At 37.8% G+C, this 24403-nt stretch overlaps 1 protein-coding gene across 7 annotated transcripts in view; it reads left to right on the top strand.

The window, feature by feature from the left end:
- The window catches only part of LOC116431823 (nephrin), a 398983-nt gene that overhangs the window by 150036 nt on the left and 224544 nt on the right, over window positions 1-24403 (top strand). For all 7 annotated transcript variants that reach the window (XM_031987733.2, XM_031987731.2, XM_031987735.2 and 4 more), the window contains exon 3: window positions 16945-16983. In XM_031987733.2, the coding sequence (XP_031843593.1) occupies window positions 16945-16983 (39 nt within the window). The remainder of the gene's footprint in view (window positions 1-16944; window positions 16984-24403) is intronic.

Here is a 24403-nt window from a genome sequence, read left to right as displayed (position 1 = left end):
TAAAGTTAAAATTCCTACAATTGAAATTTCCTTCGTTCCATATTTATATTCGACACGCGCGTCGCTTTGAAGTCTCGTGTCTCGACCCTCGATACTCTAGACTGCGTCTATCTCGCTTCCACTCACTACATCGATTCTGTCTTCGTCAAACTATGCTCCAGTCAGTTCCTGGAAGGAAACAGCTTCTTTCGGTTTTTCTGCTCGGCTAAATTCCACTGGCGGGACCCGAAATCGCGGAATTGAAGCGAGCATTACCGTATCATTAAATCGCAACGCCTTTGCGCGTGAACGGCCGGAGGTAACGATTCAACTGTGCCTCGCGTTGAATTGAATGCCGACCAACATGATTTCAAAAACATAATTTATATTTTACACCGGCGGCGGCGTGCTGAACCGTGCCGGGTCTTACGGCGCTCGGTTATTCAGTTAACCGCGCGGCCCTGGAAATGAACTGCGAACTCCGCTCCTCGGGAATGTGTAAGTTGAATAAGGAGCGCCGCGCAATTGCTTTCAAATGATATAAAAATACAACGAGCCGGGATGCACTCGAATTAAATGCCACCCGCTCTTATTATTATTTACCTCGGCCGTTACGCGCGCGTGTTACGAGCACGCCACGCTGAAAATGTGTCCACGTTTATCAGAATATTAGAAAGAACGCCTGAATTAAATTGTTTATGCTAATTCACGGTTTGTGGAAATTGAATTTGTTTCAAGCAGGATCGAATAGGATTTTTTAATGCAGTGGCGTTCGAGAGATCCTTGATCGTTATCGGAAATTTTCGATGGGATGGGTTCAAAGGGATTTTTGTTAATATATTAAAAATATAACAGTTGGTGTTTAGTATTATACTTTACATTGTGCATCAATTTGAGAAATATTGAAATAAAATAGATTTCTCCAATGTACGTGTGATCTCTCATCGAGTTAGTTTCACAAAATGTCTCTATTCATCAGAAACTGATCAAATATTTCTAAGGAAGGTCTTCCGAGTGCAAAGGGTTAACAAACTACCGAGCATTTAATACGATTAACATGTAATCCTTATACAAATTTCAACAGTAAATTATTCTGTTTCTTCGAATACCAGTTACAGTATTCAAACGAAACTATTTCTTCTCCAAATCATTTCGAATATTCAACTCTTTAAAGGTATCAATAATCGCGAAACAAGTGAACCGAAATCAGATCGCGTACTGCTAAATCCATTTCTTGAATAATTTCTTTTCAATAATTACAATAAGAAGGAATCAAGAATGGGTCATCTTGACTCGTCTGATAGTTTCACTGTTAAATAGAAGCGCCAAGGATTAAATTCGATTGAATATCTTCGTTGCGTGTATATTTCAAAATTTCAAGTTTCTTTCACAGATCTTCATACTTTGATACTTTCTCTCGGAAACTATCGAGTACTTCCATGTTCACTGTGTTTTCACTCAGATCACTCAGCCGTACACGCCCTATCTGTGCGCAACAACTTTGTTGCACCCTATACACAGCGTCCCAACCGTGCACATACCTGACGAGCAAAAGAAACCATAGATAAGAAGGAATACCGAGGGACAGCCCGGCGTCTGAGGAAGCAACTGTAGCAGTTGCGGGTTAAAGCGTAGTATTCAGGCGCGAGTCGGCAACGGGCAATTCCGACGTGGCATTATTACGCGGAAGGGAAAGTGTATCTACGCGTCGCCAGGAGTTTCGGTCAGAATGGTCGAAATCGTGCCAAGACCGTGGGGCGTCATCTGCAATATTCGCCGACAAAATCTTGCGGACTCGTAAAGAGAAACCTTAGTGATAATGGGCTTGATGGGTCTAACGTGGTGTTAGTGGAGGCGGCGCCGCTGCCGCCCGCGCGCAGATAAGGGCCACAATGTGTATCCAGGCGGTGTCGTTGTGAAAAGCGTCGCGCGGGACTGGCCGGAGGTTTCATAACACTTGGAAACAGGTGGCGTTCTCTCGTCTTATTACCCCGCCTATTTCACACGAGAGTCGATTGCCACGTACGGGGCGAAGCGGCGAACTAGCGGAGCCGGCGAGGCGTCAATGCGCTTGACGGGGGTGAAACACTGGCAACGATAAAAGCGTTAAACGCCCGAAGCTTTTCCTTCCGGGCGACTGTTTCTTATATTTTCCCTTTCAGTTTTTCCTCGCTCCCTTGGAATTACCGATGTTCTCCATTTGCGGTTTGTTTTCGAACGCTCAGCGGGACAAATTGATCACTGTGATTGGAGTGCTGGGAGTAGGACTTAACGCTAATATCATTGAATCTAGCGTTAAGTCACGCCGAAAACAATCAGTCTGACTAGAACGGAATAGGTTGAAATATTTTTAGCGTTCCCGGATCATTTTTCAATGTTGGGAAGCCTCAGTTTCGCTTGGAGGCTGATTTTTCGAACGCTCAGCGGGACGAATTGATCACTGTGATTGGAGTGCTGGGAATAGAACTTAACGTTAATATCATTGAATCTAGTGTTAAGTCACACCGAAACCAGTCATTCTGGTACGGAATAGGTTGAAATATTTCTAGCGTTCTGGGATCATTTGTGAACGTTGAGAAACCTTGGTTTCGCTTAGAGGCTAATTTTAGACGAATAGATAAAATCGAAATGGTCCCAGATTTGCATATAACCTGATTCTTCAAACATACAGAATTGGATTAATTAATTATTTCACATTGAATATACTTAATTATGTTTCTTGTTGATAACATTAACACTAGATCTACCTAGCATTCGATACGATTGATATGTAATGTCTCTAATATAATTGAATATTCGAGGCATTAAGGTATCGATCATTATGAAATAAAGAAACTAATTTTGAGTGGTACGATAGTTCTAGTGTTAAATGTAATTATTTATACTAAACAAGAGCTTCCAACGAGTCTAAAGTTTCGATTCTCTCATATGGATATCATACAATTATTGTTTTCCTTCTGAGTTTGCTTCAAGTGTTGTATTCTATTTGCCACGGAAAACAGTTCCATGTAAAGCGAACAACAAGAAGACAATATTGCATTCAAATTTACGGTCACGTGGTATCCGCATACATACGTTTGCCCGTTCCTCCTCTTTCCTTGAATAATTGCATCTGAGTGCGGAATGGCCAGACTTTATCTGCCCAGGTAACAATTAGACATCACATTTCACTGTGATTGCCGAGTAAATTGGTTCATTATAACTTCACGGGCGTCGAAAACGTTTAATGAATACATGCGAGCGCGCTGAAAGGGATAGAATATGCATCGCCGGGCTACGGCGTTGGCATCACTCATTGTTAGCGCACGTATAGTACACAGGATAGTTTAATAAGGGATGAAGTACAAAGAATCAATGATCGAGAGACATAAAACTTGCCCCCGCTGCAAAAGTTCCGCGTTACGAGCCCAGCCGAGCGTTTTGTCGATCATTCACGTGGCATATCACGAGCAAATACTCTTGCATTGTTAATCCTGTTGAACTTAACTGTTTGCTCGAACTTAACCAATAATACGGGAATGGTAATGGTCAGTGATATATCATCCGTAGAAACTTTATAACGATGTCTTAAACGTTATTCGTTCAAAACAGCCATTCAATATTATTCATGTTTCAGTTATCAATGCCTGGAATTTTTGTCTGGTAAACTTTTAACTAATTAAGATGAATCATCAACTAACTTCTATCGTAGTATTATTAACCCTTTGCACTCGGAAGTTTGTTACTAGAAATATTCGATACTTTCCAATGAGACAGGCACTATTTGAAACGAACTAATCAGAAAAGTAAATTAAGGAACAAAGCTATTTTATAGAAATATTTCACATATTGATGCATTATACAAAATTTAACATTATATATAACACTTTGTAATTTTGTTGTATTAAATCAAGTGGTGACTAAAGATCATCCCTCGAGTACAAAAGGTTAAATGAATTTATTCAATATAGGTAAATATTTATTATGTATATGAATTATTATGAATATTGCCAAAAATGTAGAATAGAAAATATAGAGTTCTATTTAAGAATTGTGACCTCTGCAGGACGTGTCAAGGTCACCTCACAGTCAAATACCTCCCACTGTGAAAAATAGTATTTCATACTCTATAACTTCTGTTTGACACTTGCTCGTATCACTGACACTCTCCAAGTTAAATAACCCAAGAACATAGCACAGAAGTTTCTTCGAGAAGTCAGAAGCAACAGCTACACCACTCACGCAAACGACACAATGTTCCCATAATAATGAAACATAGCAAGAGTATTTGCGAGACTTCGCCAGAAGGTAGGTTTCCATACGGAAAATTTGATTCTGTTGTCGTGGGACGGTAATTTTACGATTCAAACTAGCCCGGTTTCCAGCGGCGCAATTATGAACGACGCGACGGCAATTCACGATATTTCTTCGCTCGTTCCGAAACAATTGTGGGTCCCGGCGGTTAAACAGACTCTTTCTTGCCCGTTCAGTCGGAACACGATCAAAGATTCATGACGCGAGCACTAAAATTTCTAAAACTTCGCGGGCGGGTTGGCGGCACGCCAACCCGAGCCCGGGAAACCGATTTTGCGGAATCTGTTTCCGGTTTAGGATCTGTAATTTCTGTCGTCCGAAATTGCATCCCGAGCGACTGTCGGCGTGTTACATCGCGATAGGAATAGACGCGACGCGCGATTATTCTCAGAGTCCCGTGTAATCGATAATCTTATCTCGGCGCGGCTAACAAGGGATGTCACTCATCTTCTTACGGTTCCGACGTCATTGGCCAGACAGGCCTTTTATATCCAATAATGTCGTCTCCTCGTTAGAGCCACCTATGCTCCTCTAAACGTTCTACGATTAACCGTTGCCCTGGCATCGTTGAATCACCTTTGACCTGTAATACACTCGATCTATCGGATAGTTTTAACTGTTTCGCAATTAACACTGGGTAACTGAGCATTCATCCGAGTAATCTAGATTTGTCATGAGATTTTATATTAATCCTTTGCACTATGATTTATTTCTGAACTGTGGTCGATACAATTTTGTTATTAGTAACTTTTTGGAAAAAGAGAACAATTCGATGCATATTCTGCGTCCACCTTTGCTGTGAAATGTAATAATTGAAAATGGAAGAATAATATTTGATTTAAACTCACAAATATTGAGTAATATTTATGTTTGTTAATTTCTGTTTAAAATCTGCACCACGTGTCTGACACGATATTGTAAGGCAAGGGGTTAACCTTTGCCCTATGATTTCTTTCTAAACTGTGATCGATCTAGACTTTGTTATTAATAAGTTATTGAAAACGAGAGAAAATTCTAGTCTTATTCTATCTTAACATGTGTTCTACGGGATAATCATTGGTAGCAGAGGAATAATATATAATTTGCATTCAGACAAATCGAATAATATTTGTGTTTGTTAAGTTCTGTTTGAAATCTTCACCACAAGTCTGGCACAGTATTGTAATGCAAGGTGTTAACGCTAGAACTACCGAGCATTTAATACGATTAACCCGAAATATGAAGGTACGTGTGTCTCTAATTCGTAGACTATCTGATTACTGATTTAATTACTCGGACAAGAGATTAACACGTAGTTTCGTTCTTCATATCAATTAAGCAGTTGATATATAATTCAGCTTCATCTGCTGAAGGTTTTGTATATTTCAAAGCATCTCCGTCTTCTAAGGGTTAAGTTTAATTAATTAAGATTAAAAGAAAATAATGTATTCCCATCCATTGGAATCAGAGCACGATAAGAACCGAAGAATACAGCAGTGTCAGATATTTCACGTGTACATGAATATTATAAGGATCAGCATCGTTGATTAAATATACCGGCCGATAATTTTCTAAAGCTGTAAGTGAGAGAATTGAGCGTAATGAATTTTAAATTCATTAATGGTCGATTTTATGAGGTGACCTGACTCGAAAGAGTCAACGAACCTTCGACCTGGTTGTAATCATTTCGACTCGCGTGAATTGATGCTCCGAACGAACCGCAGCCGTGGTCATCAAATTTGGGAAATAATTCAATTAATTATACATTTCTAAATAGGAAGCTACATGCGGAATGAGATCCGGTGTAGAAGTCCTGAATTTTTAAGACCCTCATTCTTAAACCTGGAGCAATTCTCGTTGCAGTTTTGCGATTCATCACTTTATCAAAATTATGAGCTCGTTCACCTAGATTATTTCATTAATTTTCCAGAAATATCACTTATTCACGTATAATCAGGATCTTGTGGGGAAAGAAACAGTCTGCTACATTAATCATGCAGCGTCCAAAGTCCCATTCATTGAGATTTTTAGTAATCCCTTTGAATTCTATTTGAAGTATGCGAACTAGACTATTTACATAATGGATTTTGTAAATATGTCAGCTTGTAAATGGAAATAGAAGTATAATTTATTTGTCTGCACACCATTGTATTTATGCTATAGGAAATTGTCTATAGAAAATTGCATCAAAACATACCTATTCGTTTATATATCAACATATTTCATAAATCGACTCTTGAATAAATGGCAATGAATGGTAACTCTACTGTACTGCACTAAGGATATGATTTATATTTAAAAAATATAATTTGTTACATTGATTCGAGATACAAGTACATTCTTTTATAGTCGATAAAAATATCTTTTACTTCCTAAACGCCATAAATCCACAACGACAACTGCATTTCATTGATCCAAATCAAAAAGAGAAAAAACAAAAAGGAGAATAAGGGAAAAAGGAAAACGCTAAAGCTGCAAGCTCTACATAGTTTGACGAATTACGCTGAAAGAGTAAACGCGGTATGAAATATCGCGAATCACAGAAATCCTTTGCACAAACATTGTTGTTGCAGTTCAAACATTACACGACCGAATTCCGCAGCATCAGTAATAGTATCGTACTTCGAGCTTGAAGATTTAAAAAACCGACAAAAAAATCCGACACGCAACAGCGCCGGGAAACTTTGATCACGGTGTCTGGACAAAATCGCGAATTTTATCGGTACAAGAACCTTGTGTATATAAACGATCGAAACGCTCGTGTCCAACAATTGAAGGTGTATTTATTCAGTATTTCTAGAATTTGTGTTTGCAATCAGGGAAACGATGAAATTACAGCAGCGAAATTTACAGTATCATATAATGTGTAATATATTAATAATATTGTAGTATCGAGAATATTTATTGTAGGATGAATGGTTTGTTGTGCGTGCGTAAGGGCGACCAGGTCATATTGCGACGGACCGGCGCCGGGATGTTTGGGAAATAGTGTGACTGCGTTTAGACAATTTCGAGTGGCTGAAAGAATGCGAGGAAGAGTATCTGGAACTGAGCGACTGAACCGTGAGAAAAGTGTGTACGTGACTGCGTGAATTTTGACCATGGACGGAAGATGCGAGTGAGAAGGGTGCAAGGGTGAGAAAGACAGAGCGAATGGGGGTGTGTGATAAAAGCGAGTGGAAATGCGTGCAGAGACACATTTTGGTGAGCGACAGTGGAGTAGGACATTTTGGTGAGCGACAGTGGAGTAGAACATTTTTGGTGCGAGAGTCGTGTGTTGTATTTTACGTGTTGTTGTCCGTATTGTTTCCTTTATCTTATTAAATATATTATTGTTTTCCTAATTCTCTTTTTACTAAAGATCCACATTTTCAAATATCATCTAATAGTAAACCACCACCAGATATACTATAAAATTGGAGGCTCAGCCGGGATCGTGAGATCAAGAAATTGTGGAATCACAGTAATTAAGAATATAGGAAAAGCGTTGATTCGTGTTGATTTGTGTTGACTTGTGTTGAAAATTGCGTTGAAAATGAGTGAAGAAGGAAACAATACCATTGTTGAAGTAGTTAACGGACAGAAGACCAGCGAAAAGTTGGAGAAGATATACTCCATGAGGCTCACCGAATTGAAGGAAGAACTGGGAAGGCGTAAGCTGAAAAGAACGGGCAACAAAAAAGAGTTGCAAGACAGGTTGAGGGCAGCCTTCATGTTAGAGTTTGAGCATGGAGAAGATGAGGCGGAAGAGGAATCAGAAAGCGAGGTGGAAGAAGAGCGAGATGTTCGAGGTCGTACGAGACTCCACAGCAGTTCACATCTGTTAACTTTTCGAGATGTCGAAGAATCGATGAGTACGTTCAGTGGTGATGATGGGGTAAACGTTCGTTGCTGGGTGGAAGAGTTCGAAGATATGGCTGATGTGTGTGAATGGACGGACGTGCAGAAGGTGGTGTACGCAAAGCGGCTTCTGCGTGGTTCAGCCAAGTTGTTTGTGAACTACGAGAAGTGCGGCAAAAGTTGGATTGCATTAAAGAAGGCACTGAAGTCCGAATTTACAGAAAGTGTGGATGCGTATACAGTCCACAAAGAATTGTCCCGTCGCAGCAAGAAACCGAGTGAAACATACAACGAGTACATTTACCAGATGTTTGATATCGCGAAACGAGCGGATATGTCGGCTGTGGCAGTTATCAAGTATATAGTTGATGGTATCCACGACGAGGAGGTGAACAAAATGATTCTGTATGGAGCCAGAAGCATTCAGGAGTTGAAGGAGAAATGTATGCTGTACGAGTCGATGAAGGAGAATATGAAGACGAAGAGGAAGCCAACGGAGACACGGTCCAGCCGTGCAGTCGTCCAGGAGGTTGTACGTCGCTGTTTCCTGTGTGGAGATCGGAAACACCTAAGTTCGAATTGTCCAACCAAAAGTAAAGGCGTTAAATGTTTTAAGTGTAGAGAGTATGGGCATATTGCGTCTGATTGTAGCAGTGTAAAACAACCTGTAAAGGATGTAAATAGTGCGTCAGTGGGATCACGGAAAAAGCGTATCAAAGAGGTGCAGATCGAGAATTGTAAGTTGGTAGCGTTAATTGACTCAGGTAGTGACTTAAATTTAATACGAGCAGATCATTACATTAAAATCGGAGCGCCTAAATTGAATAACAGAATTTTGCGGTTTCACGGTGTAGGAACAAAAACAAATTATACTATGGGGGAATTTTCTATTAATATTGTAATAGATAATACAACATATCCGATGAATATGCACGTTGTGTCCGATGCGTTGACGCCACATGATTTAATAATAGGGACAGATTTTCTAGACTCCGTAGAACTTACCATGAAGGGAGGAGAAATTTTGATTAAGAAATTAGATGCGCCGGAAATTTTCAATATTAACGTAGATGACGCGAGTGAGATGGATTTATCGCAGGCTCAAATACTTGAGCACGAAGAGTCAATACAACATATTATTGATAATCATGAAGTTAACAACGCGAAGAGTGCGTTGGCCGAATTTTTATCTCCTGTGAATGATTCTAATGTCGCGATTACGGAACCTTCGAAGAATTTATCAAACAACGCCGGTCAAACAGCCGAGGACAATAGTAGTAAGGAATTAGGGACTATCTCGTTCGATTTTTGTGATGCCGCGGTTACTAGGGGGAATTGCACAGATTTATCAAGTGAAGTTTCTTTCTTGATACCGAGCACGCCTGTCAAAACTGAAGAGAGCTTAGAAACTAGTGGGTTAATACAGATTAAAAACGAGAAAATTGTTAGCGATGTTAAAGCAATTTCGAAGGTAGATAGCTTAAAGGTAACCATCACCCCTTTAGTTGAGAAAGAAGTTGAAGACGTTAAACCCAATGATTATGTGAACGCTTTGAATTGTAATTCTCTGTCATCGTGTATATTAGTGGGTAAAAACGAAAATAATAGAAACGGTAGGCTAGGGAAAGCGAAGCGAAAGGATCGTGGTATTAAAAAAATATTTGAACAGTCAGAGTCTGAGGGAAACATAAGCCTTGCGGTATCTAAGTCGATGCCGACTCAGGTAATTAAGCGGGCCCATAAGAACAGGCATTTTGCGTCGGAAAAAACCGAGACCAGATTAAAAAGGGATTATCGGTTCCGAAACTTGCGGGAAAAGGTGGACAAAGTGCTACAAAACTGCGTTGATTGTATTTTGGCGAAGTGTAAACAATGGAAGCAAAAAGGCTTTTTGAATTGTATAGAGAAGGGATGTGTATTTTCCATGTGCAACGGTGAAGTGCTGTTAGTGACGTTTCACAGCAATTACTTAGGGTCCTTATTAGCGATAGAACACTGGAAGAAACAGTCAATTCTGTTCCGAAAACCTCGACGAATTATAGCAGATACTGACCACTTGTGTAGTGACACCGAGAGAACCTAGAAAGTGACAATGAAACATCTGAGGACAGATGTTCGGTCAGGAATGGCCGAGTGTAGTATCGAGAATATTTATTGTAGGATGAATGGTTTGTTGTGCGTGCGTAAGGGCGACCAGGTCATATTGCGACGGACCGGCGCCGGGATGTTTGGGAAATAGTGTGACTGCGTTTAGACAATTTCGAGTGGCTGAAAGAATGCGAGGAAGAGTATCTGGAACTGAGCGACTGAACCGTGAGAAAAGTGTGTACGTGACTGCGTGAATTTTGACCATGGACGGAAGATGCGAGTGAGAAGGGTGCAAGGGTGAGAAAGACAGAGCGAATGGGGGTGTGTGATAAAAGCGAGTGGAAATGCGTGCAGAGACACATTTTGGTGAGCGACAGTGGAGTAGGACATTTTGGTGAGCGACAGTGGAGTAGAACATTTTTGGTGCGAGAGTCGTGTGTTGTATTTTACGTGTTGTCCGTATTATTTCCTTTATCTTATTAAATATATTATTGTTTTCCTAATTCTCTTTTTACTAAAGATCCACATTTTCAAATATCATCTAATAGTAAACCACCACCGATATATACTATAATATGAATTGTTCGAAACGTGTTTTCTTTATCTCGGTATTTTCAATTCTGCGGACTCGTTACGAAAATCATTTCAATTCGAAACGTTGGTCTCGAACGTGATACCCTTTCGCACGCCGTTTTATCGACGACTTATTAATCTTCAGTTTTCAGAGTTAAACATTTGCGAGCTGACAGTTTCATTGTTCAAACGACATTTATTTAGGATTGCAACAAACGAATTTTTTATGATTTCAGTTATAAGTTTACTACGAGTAAATAGTTTACATTTACACTGGGTTTAGGGAACACGTCAATGCAGCGAGCACTGAAAGACTATGAAAGACATACTATATAATCGTTATTTCTTACTTTCAATAATTGCGGAAATAATTTAGATACTCAAAATTGATGAAAGTAAACACATATAAGAAGAAGGGTTAAGTTACTTTCGCGAAAGATTCAATATACTACAAAAAATAATTGAAAATATTATATAAGTGGTGATAAAGAAATGCTATGATAAAGAAGTCCTAATAGAAAATATTACAACCACCTAAAGAAAAACTCGAAATTACCCATAAACAAATAATTCGTTACTCCCATTCTCCCATAAACCAGCGTCACCCGGTTCACCCCAAAGCAAACGGTCCAAATCACGAATTAATTCGTTCCGCGGCGTTAAATGATAAAAAGAACCCTATGAAAGACATCCTATGTACTCGTATCTTTTTACTTTCAATAACAACGAAAATAAATTAGATGCTCAAGTTAAAACTGCTGAAAATAAACACATATAAGAAACCTTACGCTACCTCCACGAGATTCCATACACCACTAAAACCAAGAAAATATTGCAGCAACCCAAATGAAACTCGAAATCCCCTATAAACAAACGATTCGTTACCCCCATTCCTTCATAAACCAGCCTGAACCCCGAAGCAAACGGTCGAAATCACGAATTAATTCGTTCCTCGGCGTTAAGTGATTACCCGCGGTGAAGCAAGATTCTTCGAAGATTACGACGGTGTTCTTCTGTGTGCATGCACCCGGCCATGAATATGAACGAGGCCACTTTCCCGGGCAGCGCTAGCGACCGGCTCGAAGGCGATGAAATCAAGGGAAACAATAAGGCGAACGCGAAACCGAAGAACTCGGGGCGGAGGAGTCGTTCGCGGAAGCACCGAGCGTATCTGATTCCCCCTTTTCCGCGTGATATTTTCGTGTATCTCTCTCACGCCCCCGTAACCACCGGCGGCCGGGTATTATCTATCGATTCCGATCGCGTAAGTTGCCAGGCTGATACTAGTACTACTACTACCACTACTACCCGGCAATATCAACTTTCCACGGCCGTATGAACTAACCCCGATTTCTGATTCTGGATTCGAACAAAGCGGGTCGGATGGAGAAACTTAATCTTCCATGCACGCCGGCTGCCGCGGCCGTAATGAATGCCGGAGTAATACAGAAACGGTAAAAGGTGCTATTCACCGTTCAACGTTCCCTTATCGCGCGCCCTTATCGCGGCCGCCAGCCGACGCAACGCCTGAATCCGAACGGACATTTCGCAGTTCCAGGAGTTGCGGGGCCGCGCGACACGCTGGCGATTGTTTTCGTTTTGTGTAACGGCGCGTTTACATCGGACGAACGAATGTTCGTTCGGCTTCGACCGCGACACTCAGTGTTTAAACCTTTGCACTCCGAGCATTCGTTTTACCTTTACTTTTCCTTGGTTCTGTATTACTTTAACTCTTTGCATTATGAATTTCTGTTGCACCTTTGTTGCAACTGATTTGAAATGTAGTTGGGAAAATAGATTGTAGAGAACAGTGTAAATGAGTTTTCTTATTAATGATATTATTTACATTGATGTTTTCTTTATTGCGTCTTTACGTTCGACGTGTTTTATACTTTGAGTTTCAGTCTTGCGACTGTCCATCTTATTTCTTCTTATTCTACTGATTCTCTGACTATCACACTGTGCTCCGTAAACTCGATTATGTAATGTTGTTAAGAGAGTAAAGAATAAATTATAAATAATATTTATAAAATGGAAACTGTTCATAGAAATAGCTAGTATTGCGTAAAAGCTCTAAAAGTAATAAATTAAAACTCTAAAGAACAAAAATGGATTGTAAATGATATTTATAAAATGGAAACTGTTCATAGAAATAGCTAGTATTCTGTAAAAGCTCTGAAAGCAATAAATTAAAACTTCAAACAACGAAAAGTGGATTATAAATGATATTTATAAAATGGAAATTGTTCATAGAAATAACTAGGATTGTCTAAAAGTTGTTATAAACTCTCATATAAAACTCGATTCGATTGAATTTCCACGAAAATGTACGCGTAAAATAAACAAGCGTATCTCTACGCGATATAAATTACTTTTATTCAATTACGCGCAAAAAATTATCTTATTTCACCGAACGACACAAATATTCATTAACTCGCTATTCGTAAAATAACGAGGAAGCTGCAACAAAAATTTTATTTAAACGGTTCCTGTATGTGACGGTGCAACAATACAAGCAGAAATCATTGAATTCGTTATTCTCTTTTGTTTTTAACATTAATCCATTGATTCGACCGTGTACCCGTTTGTTTCTGATTTTCTATAAAAATGTTCGTCAATTCCACAGAATTACATCGGACGCAATAAAATATTCCCAAAAAGAAACTTCATCAAGTAATCAATTGAAACCAAATAAATGAAACACGTCGAATGATACCATCGTTCAAATGAAAATCAACTGGAGAGATTACATTTTATTTACAGGTCGAACCTTTTGCAAGATCTAATCTCTTTCGAACATCTCGCTGGACAATTTGGCAAAAAATGTATAAAAGCTGTATTTTACGACATCGTTTGTCTTCCGTCGCAGTTACGGCAAAATAGTGTTGTAAAACGTACCACAACAATTTTTATGCACTCCATGAGGTACCGGGCGCAGAATGTTGCAAACACTTACGGGAGAAAAAGAGAAACGCATGGACAACAAACGAAAGTTAACGAATATCAGCTGCACGAAAAAAAGAAAATAGTATACAGATATATATGTCAGAATAAACTAACACTTAGATGTCTGTTTATGTTACATTAACACGTTAAATGCCGCGTCGGTCACCGATGACCGACGCTTCTGAATTGCTTGACAGATATTACAATATGCTAGATGACTGCTGCCGACTGAAAATATTTAGTAACACAAATAAGTTAGCAATAGCGTAATGTATGAATTCTGATGGCAAATATTTAATAATTGTGTATATTTACTTTTTGTTAGAAAAGAGCAGATCATGTATAAAATATTCAAGATTCTCGTGCCGCTTAACGTGTTAATCGCAAGCATTCCAACCGAAATAAATAAAAGTAGCAAAATACCAATTAATTCTAAGAAAAATTGCCACAATCTTGCAATTTTAACAGGGATTTAGTATACAAGTTGCTTTTATATTATTATTCGTTAGGCGAATATAGAGTATCCAATTCCGAATGATCCTCCTTCTATTAATCATTAACACATCATAATAAATATACCATTATGAATAAAATTACAAGCAAAATATTTATACATGTAGAACGATAGAATTCCAGCTTCAACACTTCAACATATTTCATACTCGCTCATTTTCAGGAGCATTTAAAATTGCCCAGATCCTAGATTTAATAAAGCGTTCACATGTAATATGCGTGCGGAGGGAAAATTTATTGATCTTGTATTCTAATGCGATCGCAGTGTCCCACGTCCGCGCTCGCCACTGTTTCGTTACAGTGAATCCCCTTCGTCCGATTATCACGCGGCGACTGACAAAATTATCCAATGTGTTCCAGCGTCGAAAATTTATTTCGCCCCGTTCGCGTTCGAGAGATTCCTCGTATTCGATATTTCCTAATAGAATCAAATAAAAAAGAACAGTGAAACGGAAACGGGAGGAAGCCAGTGAATTTTTCCAAGATCGCTAGCAGTTTCACGTTGCAAGAAACGGTGAATATTTATGCAAAACACAGTGCAGCATATCTTTCTATAAAATCGAAACCTTTGCACTCGAGAGGCGTCTTTTACTCGCCATTGGATTTGGCCGAACGAAATGATCAAATTTACAATTCAATATTAAATTTTATATAATGTATCAACACGTGAAACATCGGAATAAAATAGTCCTGTCACTTCTTAATTTATGCAAGATATTTCGATATGTTGTAAAACATATCATTCATTTTGATCAGAAAATAATGAAGGTTTGTCGAGATAAATATTCTCGAGTGCAAGAGGTTAACGAAGTTTTAATATTACCTCTTGCACTCTGGAGGCGCCTTTACTATTAAACTTTGTATAATGCCTCAATACGTGAAATATTGAAATAAAAGAGTTTTGTTCCTCGATTTACGAGCCATTTCTTGTTAGTTTCAGAGAATATCGACTGTATCTCATTAGAAAATATATATTTCCAGTGAAACACTTCTGGAGTGCAAAGGGTTACGAACTACGATATCTGTCAAAAAATTTGTATTCAAGTGGACATTTCATTTGAAGATAATACATTGATACTAGCAAAAGAGTTTGCTTTGATCCGTGGGTAACGAACAACATTGGTCTTAAATTAGTCTAAAAATCTTCATCGCGAGTCTCACTCATTCTACAGAAAGGGGTTAAGAACTATGATTACCAAACCATTAATTAATTCTAATACCATTTTCCTTACTATAATACGACAAGTAATATTATACAAACCGCTCTAAATTCTCATAACGATCAACGTGTTAATGCTCGATCGAAGTGATTACCGACAACGACAATAATTAGCCAGTGTAAACCGAGCGTAGCAATTGTTCCCGGTACCTTATTCTTAAGGGCGCTGAAATAAAAAGGAAAGGTTGAATACAACTGAACTCGTCTAACCCGCTAATTACCAGGCACGAGCATGTTCCTTTGAAACGGAACATTCTCGAGAATGGTGTACCGCGTGATAGGTCGCGGGGGTGGCAAACAATGCAACGACCGTTCAATTCTCGGCGACTTTCACGCTTATGAAATATTACCCGCACCAGTTTCCCGGTTATTCTCCGCAGTTTCGCCCGATACCGGTGATCGGGATGAATGTAGTCGAAGAAACACAAGACCTTAACGTTCCATTTCGTTCGAACACTGAAAACGGATCGGGCCAGTTTCAGGTCTTGCTTGCCAACTCGCGAAACGAATCATCGTTCTCGCGGATTTGCCCGATACCAGTTCGGAACGTATGGAACTTATTGGATCGTAACATAAATAAGTTCAAGCGCGAGCGTAAACGTATTCTACTTCGAAAAATTCGATCGCAACTGATTGCGAAGCCACTTATGGGCGGTTTAACCTCTTGGCTTGTAACATGCTTGGCAAGAATGCTGCTCTCTCTAGTCAGAACTGAAGAAATGTTAACACAAACAAATTCTATAATCATTTTCACTCAAAATTTTTCACTTGAAATGTTCAATAGTTATTTCTAGTTAGATGTAGACAAGATTTCTTAAAATTAATTTATCAATGAATCATGCGTAAATTAGGAAGTCAAGCTATTTTCTTTCAATATTTCCCAGTAATAATGATTAATGATAAATATTAGTTTACAATTCGCTGTATCAAATCACTTAGCGATTGGGAGTCGCTTCTTGAGTACAGAGTGTTAACACGTTGAATGCTGTATGATTTCGTGGAGAAAAATTCATAAAACGAAGGACATATAATATTTAATCATCTGATTGATTTCCATTATTGTTAGTGTGCGTTCTAGCTGAATGTTACCGTATTAAGTAGCATTATTCATAATATAGAAATGTTTTCAAATAATCATCGTTTAATTGAGTGAACTATAGTGAATCAATTTGGTTAGGGGTCACCGATGGCAAATTAACAGTAATATATAATCCGATGAAATGAGAATTCTACTTATTCTATGTCGCGTGTTTCTTAAGAATTCAAAATCGTCATCTGAAGTCATTATACTGCGGTGAAAATATTGACTTTATAGAATTTAAGGATTTGATGGTACTATCTAGGACAAAAGTTACGGTTTCATGATATACCTATGTCTATGTAGATATTCACGTTATTTATGGACCACAATTAATAATTCAATTCACGTGAACTTTACTTGAAAATCGTTATTTATAGTACATACATTTCACTCGATTATGGTTTTTTATGATTTGTATATGTTTTTGTTGCAGGAGGCCCGCGAACATTTTCTGCCAGGCCCTACCGAGGAGGTTAGTTCGTTTGCTCGGTTGATGGTTTGCAACTTAGGTAGTAGATCTTCCTTTCTCCACTGACTTTCTTTCTACAATGATTCCTTCCCTTACTCTTCTTTACTGTCGCATCACTGCAACCTTGCTTTCACTTACATGATTATTTATACATATAGGGTGTAACAAAATTGTTACGCACAAACAATAGCACGTGTGCTACTGACTAAATTGAGTAAAAAGACTTTGAATACTGATATCTTGATAACGACCTGAAAAATTTCATGTGTTTGGTTTGGAAACGTCTGAATGTTGACTTCAAAAATGTAGAATAGAAAATACAGGGTTCTATTTAAAAATTGTTAGGTGTCTGCAGAATGTGTCAAAGTCATGGTCAAATACCTCTCGCCTTGACATGTAGTGTTTCATACCGTGTAACTTTTGTTTGACACATTTGTTCACTGATGCTTTCCGAAATAACTCGGTGCTGTTGATTCTGAAACTATTGAGTTTTGAATCATTTGCGCGCAACAATTTAGTTACACCCTGTATATGCATGAGAAGATTAGGTTTGCTATTGTTATCTTGTGACTAACGTTTTCTAGCAGGAGAAGTAAGTATATTTATAGCATGTGAGTGTTTATTGTAAGAGTTAAATATTTATAAAATGAAAATAATATTTCTATGTAGTTTCTTGAATGTTTACGCTGCTGTTAAATTCTTAGATTCTTAAATATTGAAAGACTTCAAGTTTCTTGTAGAAATTTCTATAGTTTGATGGCGCAGAAGTATTGTAAAGCAAATACAACTTAGAAATGGAAAGAATTGTTGAAGTTATGACATTCTGTACGAAACGTTATTGATGGTTCTGCTGCACAAGCAAAGGTCTAAGGGACAATAACAATTTGAAAGTTTACAAACATTTACGTTTCCTCGTGTGTTTTTGTAGGTTGATGCTTCGAAAATATTGTGGATCGAGTTGAGTGAGGATATTCGAGAAATTTAGGAAGTTGCCTCACTTTAAACGATATGAATCAGACGATTCTTCTTAAAACTACTTTCTTCTTTCTGGCGAGCGTAATAACTCGAGGCACGATCGATTAATCGATTTGAAACTTTGCATGCAAGTGCCTGATAAGATTTTGCACCTGTTAACTTGGTCCTTTTCTAACCCAACTTTTCAATCTTTAGACAAAAAGATGAAAGGGGTCGTTTACTTAAGAGAAACGCAACTTTCCCGTTTAATTGCCACATTTTCGTCTTTTTTTTTCATTTCGGAAAACTCTCGAACAAGAGATAACTGTTAACACAATTAATCAAAGTAGAAGTTTTTAAGTTCAAAGTAGCTGAAGTATTCGAATACTTCATAATCTTATCTTATTCTAATTAACAGATGATCGATTTTTATTACGTCGTTCATATTTGACTTAACCTAACAATTTAAAGTACTCATTTTTAAGAACCAAAGATTATTTCTTAAGTGCCTATATTTGAACAAAATTACTTCTACACAATTGTTCGTAATAATTACTTGTACATAATTCGTTATAATTACATCTATGTAATTGCTCGTAATAATTACATCTACAAAATTGTTCATAATGATTACTTCTAAATAATTTGTCGCAATAATTACTTCTAAATAATTGTTCGTAACAATTATATTTACAGAATTGTTTGTAATAATTCTAAATAATTGCTCGTAACAATTACTTCTAAATAATTACTCCTAATAATTACTTCTAAATAACTTAGCTGGCAGTCAAAATAATTTCTAAACAATACAAACAATTGAATATTATATTTTAACACTTTCAAAGCAAAGAGTAAGTGCCTTCGCCCTCACAGTTATCAAACGTGACAATTACCGGAGAATATCGCCAGTACAATGAATTTCCTAATAGAATCTGAGAACATCAAAATGTTCATCTTTACACTGCGACATTCAAGTAGAATCGAATGCCGCTGTAACTATTACACGTTCACTACGGAATTCGACTTTAGTCCACGTAACATCAGAATTTATTCTCCTCCACTGCGCGGCTCGCAATGTTCTCGCACACATATGCTGGATTTTTTACTGCTCGGGATCTTGGTCGAGTTCCAAATTTGTTTTTCCTGCAGAAGTTTAACTGTTCAAGGACAAACGAAGGGAGTAATTAAGGCGCACGGAAGCTAAAGAGAGCGATTAAAGAGAAAATTGTGAAAGTTTAGAAACATTATACACGTCCCATAGAAACTGTGAAGAAATTTTAAAAACATTGCGAGGAAAAGAGATTTTAAAAATCATCAGAAACTAAACGACAATAAGTTGAACAACAAGGAAACAATTACACGAATCTTTACTAGAACTCAGTAAAAACTTGAAGTCAACTATTTTGCTTTATGAATTGCTCATATACATGTAAGAATATATGAGTCATCTAATTTTAAGTCTAGAATTTAACATATCTACATTATTTTCAGTGACATAAGAGACCTCTAAGAAATGTAATATTTAAACAACTTAGAGGAATAAATCTTTCCCAGTAAAAAGGATTTTCTGAAATACTTTTCTCAAATAATTCAATTAGCATATTCTTCAAATGGAGAATATTTTTACTCAATAAACTATAATTATTCAATAAACAATTGGAAAAGAAAGTATAGATTCGTGGAATATTCTTCGATGCTTCATCTGTGTGTCAAGTTTGTAAAACTTTGAATTCTCAATTCTTAAGAATCAAAAGTGGAAATGCTGAATGAAATCTCTAATGAGTGCTCGTTGAACATAAAGTGTCAATGACCTAACTAACTGATCCCGACTGATTCCACGATCAACAGAAATTCGGGCGTGGCACACTAGTTTGAAATAGCGTATTCTGAATTAATAAGATTCCCTGGAACGAAGAAGTTTCACTGCATTTGCATATTTTCTTCGGGCACGAAATATTATAGTTTCAAACGCAGTCGTTGTGCTTTGGAAATGCACAAGTACTCGAGCTTTTTCGTCCATACTTTCACTCTCGTTTAGCGATACTTTCATTTTGCTTGTTTCCGTCGCATTGTGTTCTTTTTATTATTTTTATTATTACACGTTAATATATCTATGGTTTTTCTGCTGTGATCCGTATAATCTTCCGTAGATAATTGTGGTTTCGCGAAAATTCCCCTAGTTACGTGACTAGTGAGAATAGTGTAAATACAAACTTTATTTAAGGAGGACTTCTAGTGTAAATACAAATGGAAGGTAAGTTCTTAGTAATATTCCTATAAGTACTTGTACCTGCTGAATGAAACAAATTAGAGCCACTGTTTTGTATGCGTAACTCGCAGAGTTGCTGTGTTTCCCACGCTTTTCTAGTGGTGCTCGGACGAAGCAGAAAGCAGCTTATAATTGAAAACGTAAAATATTATTAAATATATACTTCACGGAGAATGTTGAGGAACGAAATAATTAACACGTTGATGGCTGCGTCAGCATCTAGAGCACCTTAGGGTCGAACAAAATTATTGAAACGAAATAAACAAGTATGGTTCGTTACAACTGTTACGTGAATTATAAGAAAATTTCGCTCACTCGATAAATTACTAGGTGAATTGATCAAAATTTAGTTACTGTAAATTTCTTCGGACGAAAATAAAAGACATTTCCGTTTTAATGTATTTTCAATACAATTAATGTTCTTCCTACATATTTCACACTAAACCTTTCCCAAATGTTCAAATTGTAAAACCGAATACCACAGTTTCGTCAACATCTTTGATGCTTCAAATCCCAAACAACGGGCAGGTAACTTTATTAGGTGAATAATAAAGGATCCGTCTATAGTAATATTATTTCAGCTTCTTATGGAAAAGCTTTTCAATACTTCGCAATACTTTAATGCTTCATCCGAAAGGATCAACGAATCAAACCAAATTTCTACACATCATTTATTTTCTGACAAAAAAGCTTACTACTTAATTCAAAAAGCTTAACGAATCAAACAACATTTTTACACATAATTTCTTTTCTCACGAAAACTTCTTTTAATACTTCGCAATGCTGTAATACCTCATTCGAAGGGCTTAACGAATCAAACTTACAGGAACATCCCCTGTTCTCAGTAACATCTACCGCGGCAGCCTATCCAATCACACTAACGAATGTCCCTTTGGTCGCGTGACGCTCGGCGCGCCGAAACATCAACCCGTTGTTCATCTAACTCTTGATCTCGTCGGGGAAAAAAGGATTCGTCGCATTAGCATTAGCTGATTAACGTCCGCACGGCGGCATCGCGTACCCTTTTGTTCCGCGCGATTTGTATGCACGGCGCAAGGAGCACGACTCCGTGTATGCTCATAATTGTGCTATAACATGGGTAAACCTTTTTTTCCGCGGTAATGTCCGCCGATGCCGGTTACCATGGCCGCGCGCGACCCTGCTACAAACATCGGCACCTCGATGCTATCATGGAAATTTCATGGCTGAACGCGTTTTCCGAAAATTTTAATTAATCCCATCGCGCCGCCGCGGATTTCCGCGACCGCCGCTCGTTTGTAAGTGAAACTTTTAACGGACAGGCTTTCCTGTTTAACGTTTCTCTTTCTATTTTGTTTGGATTTCTTCTTTTTTTTTCTTTTTTGTATTTCGGCAACCTTTACCGCGGCGGAAAGGTAAGAAAAAAAGAACTAATATTAAAACGTTCCGCCGCTTGCGAAAGGAAATATTGAAAGTACTTTTGCGAACTTCCCTTTTGTACGGCGAAGTTACGGTAATTTGTTTGAAGGAAAATTCTCTATGGAGGGAGTCACGGGGAAACTTTCCGACAAGTATACTCCTCTGTTACAATGCTCGGTTTTAAAGAGTATACGTGTACTGGCTGAGTTACTCTAGCTTTACGTGTCGCGTCGCTCCTTTGACACGGGGATTGTTTATAACGTTGCGACCGTCTTTCATCTAATTAGTGGGGAAAGTCGTGTATTTGTTTATTTCGGGGTGGACCGGCTTCGACTTAATTAACCTGGCTCTTTGTTCGTCATGTAACGGTATTAATACTGAAGATTCATTTCGATTATGATAACGTATTTTGTAATATTATTGGCGAATTCGTGGATCATTATGTTTCCTGGTTAACGCGTTGAATGCCACGGAATTAATCATGTTTAATTGTATAATCGTTAATTTAATTACTCGTAATCACATTAGACAGTCATCAGTGCTGAATGAGAATTTGTGAAAAGTTTGACCTACGGTATTGCAATTCGTGCAATTAGAAATTACAATGAAAAATTCCAATTAAAATTGATCATAAATTCATTGTAATTTTCGACAATATTACTTGTACGAGAGTAGAAAAAAGACAATTATTAAAAACCGCATACTTTACTATTTTACCTCAAATTCGAAGTTTCATTAAAACAATAATAATTTTCGTCCTCGAGATGAATGAATAAATTCCGACGCACACAATTTGGAATAATTAAAATTTAATGCGTCGGATAGTTTGCTCGTATTAAAGTGCATAGTAGAAGGTAATAGATATTTAAACAAGTGGAAATTACTTGGAATATTATTTGAAATTTTATTCGGAAATTATTATAATGAAAAGTTTATTCGAAATTCAAACTGCTTTGTGTTTCATATTAAAATAGAATTCAGTATTTCACAGCGGTCTATCATGGAAGTTATTTCTTCGAGATCAGATAACACGGAATATAAAATTTCAAGTGCAACATCGGTGCATTGTGAATTTCGAAGATAATTGTTTTAAAAAATAATTTATATATCAGGTCGTATATATGATAATCTGAGGCATTTCAGTGGTATACAGGACTTCTTCCTGTTTCACAATGGTTGTTGACACGTCTGCGCCGTAAAGACAAGGGAATGTCTTGCGCCGGGAACTGCGAGATTGCAGACTTGTTTCCCAAATTAAGGGTGTGCGCGGCGTCCATTCATTGTACACCCACATGAGACACGCCGCACGGGGCGTGAATACCAGGTGGCGTGTAAAATTTAGCAAGCCGCCGACAAATTTCTCATTGACTCCCCGACAATTTCAAATCTTCCTTGTAACATCTAATATTACTGAATGAATCACTTAATCCTTTGCACTCGACAATATTTTTCGTTATAAATATTTATGATTCTCTTATCTATTATTTTAATTTATTATTTTTATTGAAATATTGATGGTACTGTTAGCAAGTAATATAAAGGAAAATTTTACATAAATTAATGGTTGGAACTAATTTATCTCTAAGGTTCATGTGTCGATACCTAATACTAAATTCAATATTGGATTCGAGATGTTGAATCAAATGGCGAACGAGAGTCGCCTCTCGAGTGCAAAGGGTTAATTCTTGATTTTAGAGGTAGGCAGTAACAGTATTTTAATTAGTATACTACAATACATTTAATCCAGAATTAAATTGTCAGTTTTGATCTCTTGCTAAGATCTGATATCTCTGATATCTCTTGAGTAATTTCATTATTTGTCTGTGACCTAGTCTTCCAAATATGAACGTCTGATGTGAAAACGTCGATGTCCGTCATGAAAACGAACGAAGATTCTTTGAAATATAGAAAATCTTCAGCAGGCGAAGTTCAAATGTATGTTCGTTGCTTAATTAGTGTAAAACAGGAGACTACGTACCGATTCCTTGCTGTTTTAGTAATTAAATCATTTGTTTGCGACTTCGTATTCCAAATGTAACCGTCTGACGTCGCGACAATGTTAATGTCCGCTATGAATGGGTTAACCCTTAGCATATATCGATTACCATTTATTTCTCAGCAAAGATAAAAAGGAACAATCATTTACTACCACAATTCTTACTACACTGTTATCTAGTTATTTCCGCCATCAAACATCATTTATTCAACATCAGTTGTCTTATGAATTATAATCATTTCCAAATCTTTCCAAAGCTCCAGTCCCATGGGTCCACTGTAGCGACGAAAATGTTAAATAATAGAAAAAAGAAAACTACATGCTAATTCCTCGCTGTTCAACTAATTAAATCATTCATCTACGATCTTTTCTTTCAAATACAAACATCCAATCTCGTCGAAACATCGACAGTCGTTCGCAAAAGGTTAATAGATCCGATTGACTCGGGACTGGTGTAAAGATATTTTCGAAAAACCCGATGAAGAATCGCTTCACGAAGCAAATCTCGATGAGAAAAGGACGGTAACGATGACGACGACAAGATTGTCGCTCGACTGACGCCTCAAGTACCGAGTCTCGTTGCCTGGGGCGGCAAACATTCACGACATTCTCGACATCCATTGTCGGTAGCGCCGACGACGACGTCCGGCGATGTGCACTCGACGACGCTCCTCACGTTTCTGATCGTCGTTCTTCCAGGACAACCACTCCGCTGTAAAATTTCTGCGCGAGTGGAAATCAAACGAGACGCCGTTTCGGGGAGAAATTCAAATGCTGCCCCGCTGCCGGGGAAAAAAGTGTCGCCG

The sequence above is a fragment of the Nomia melanderi genome, chromosome 3, assembly GCF_051020985.1.
Source record: "Nomia melanderi isolate GNS246 chromosome 3, iyNomMela1, whole genome shotgun sequence".
In the NCBI taxonomy this organism is placed as follows: domain Eukaryota; kingdom Metazoa; phylum Arthropoda; class Insecta; order Hymenoptera; family Halictidae; genus Nomia; species Nomia melanderi.
This window is presented reverse-complemented; position numbering and strand designations above follow the sequence as displayed.